Genomic DNA, 2471 nt, shown 5'->3' on the forward strand with positions numbered 1-2471 from the left:
TGTGACCCTGAAACCCAACTGGTCTCCTATATATAATGGAGAGACGGTCACTCTGAGCTGTGAGATCCAGGGAGGAGGAGGAACTGAGTGGACATATGAATGGAGACCAACCAGGTTAGATTATTCTCCAACATCCAGTGAATACAGGATCAGCAAAGCTCACAGTGGAACAAAAGATAAAGATTTCTTGAAAAATATTGAGGAGCACTGGCCCGTTACACAATGTGTGTTTTATGTTTTTGACAGTTCTATAGCAATAACATAATTTCAGGTGATATTTTGTATAATTCTGGATTTATGATGAATTACCTGTTAAAGTAACTGTTGAGAAGTGATTTGTTCAGTAGAGCTGATTTCCAGCCCAGTTCTCCTGACAGCAGCAGAACATTAGAAGATGTTCTGGTTCAGTTTGGTTCAGTTCAGCTCTGAAGGGATTTGATACAACATGATTTGATTCAATCACAGTCAGATTATTATGATTTCTGTGTTTCATCAGTTAATGTGTTGACTAAAAGTAAGTTCTCTAATATGAATAAAGTTTATATTTGAGTAAAGACATTTTATAATGTTACATTAAATCAATGTGTCAGTAGATAAAGACCAGAGATGCTGTTGGTTAAAAACATTTGACAGAATAAATGAGTCAATATTTCATTGATTTTTCTCAAAATAAAATTAAGAAAACATGTTATCAGTTGCATGTATAGTTTTTTTTATTTATGTTTGATTTTACTGATTAAATAAAACCATAAAACTTTTTTGACTATGTTACTGAATTTCTCCCTTTGGATCAAATCAGATTTTTTAAATGTGCAACTAATGGGAATTCATTAACTTAGATATTAATTGAAGCTGTTTGTCTTACAATGATTCCTGTTATTTGTTGTTAAGTGGTGCTGTATAAATTAACCAAACTGAATGTAATAAAACTAGAACAACTTTGATAATTTTGTTATTATTGTCTTTGTCTCAATCACCAGCAAATAAACCTGCAGCCAAACTAACAGCCAGTGATACAATCATACCAGCAGGGGGCAGAATAACACTGACCTNTTAAGACTTTAGATCTGTGGTCTGTGTTAAAATTCCAGCAGTAAAATAAAAAACCCTCTGATAAAGTCAGATTTAGAAACGTCTGATCTGGTTGGTGGATCTTCAGGTTTTCTCTCCAGTTCATCCTGCAAATGCCTGCAGTCAATAAATGACTTAACAGTTTTCTTGTGTGTGTGAAGGTTTCAAAGTTTCAGTCACAGGAAACATCATTCTCTGCTGGAGCTGATTTATTATTTTCAAGCTCAACATTTTTTCTTCTTGTGATAAATGAAATAATCTGCCAGTGGAACTAATAGTTTTTCATCACTAGTTCAGAATCTTTTTATTTTCTGATAAGTTCCTTGTAAGTTTCTCTTGTCTATTTTCAAGTGTTTTAAGATATTTGCACTACAAACTAGATGAAAATATTTGATTAGATTTTGTATTTTAGATTTTGTATTTTTGAAAATACATTATTTTTTAGATTAAAAACCTGCAACATTTCTGCAATTTTTTAGAACAACAAACTATCTCTATAGTTTGTTGTTCATCTGTGAGGATCCTGGTTCAGGAAGATGTGCAGGAAATCATGATTTCAGCTAAATAGCTACTATTGCAGCCTGATGATGTTTATCTGTATTTGATAGTGTAAAATGATTTAATTAATTGTTTTTTAGTGTGCAGTTTCTCCAGACCACAAACATTTGTAACTCCCATCATTTGATGATTTGACAGATTTTTATATTTTTAACTGATTCAAAGGAAACAACTACACTGACCTCAGGTGCAAACTTCATACAGGAACTTGGTACAAAATATACATTTTATGTTTGAAGATTTTTGAATGAATATATTCTTTTTATTTCTGTATCATCTGTGATTACTTTTTGTCCTAAAAATCGACAAAATTTCTGTTGTCATATTTACCCTTGGACACAATAAATGATTGATTCTTGACATGACAGGAAATGTTTATATGTTACATTTCTAACCAGAGATTCTTTATGTGAACAGATTCCATTGAACCCACTGTGACCCTGAAACACAAATGGTCTGAGATATTCAGAGGAGAGACGGTCACTCTGAGATGTGAGATCAGAGGAGGAGGAACTGAGTGGACGTATTATTGGATAATAAATGACAGACACTATCAAATATCCAGTGAATCCACACCAATAACAGCTGACAGTGGAAGATTCAGGTGCTATGGAAGAAGAAACGATGTATCAACACAAGAGAGTGATTATTACTCATTAACTGTTTGTAAGTAATCTGTTATTGACATGAAGAGACTATTATAAATGTTTCATCAATCTCATTTAATCAGCAACATTTTTCCTACCTAGAATTTTATATTGCTTTAATATTTTAAAGTTTCAGACAAAAACTAAAAATCAGCTTTTCCTGCTGCTTAAAATCATTTATTGATCAATTTTTTA

At 32.3% G+C, this 2471-nt stretch overlaps 1 protein-coding gene across 1 annotated transcript in view; it reads left to right on the plus strand.

The window, feature by feature from the left end:
* Position 1: 1 nt before the first annotated feature.
* The window catches only part of LOC103460891 (uncharacterized), a gene marked incomplete at its 5' end in the record, with an annotated part of 9113 nt that continues 6643 nt past the window's right edge, over positions 2 to 2471 (plus strand). Inside the window, 2 exons of the mRNA XM_017303526.1 lie at positions 2 to 167; positions 2047 to 2193. Of these exons, the coding sequence (XP_017159015.1) occupies positions 2 to 167; positions 2047 to 2193 (313 nt within the window). The remainder of the gene's footprint in view (positions 168 to 2046; positions 2194 to 2471) is intronic.

The sequence above is a fragment of the Poecilia reticulata genome, unplaced genomic scaffold, assembly GCF_000633615.1.
Source record: "Poecilia reticulata strain Guanapo unplaced genomic scaffold, Guppy_female_1.0+MT scaffold_326, whole genome shotgun sequence".
NCBI classification, from domain to species: domain Eukaryota; kingdom Metazoa; phylum Chordata; class Actinopteri; order Cyprinodontiformes; family Poeciliidae; genus Poecilia; species Poecilia reticulata.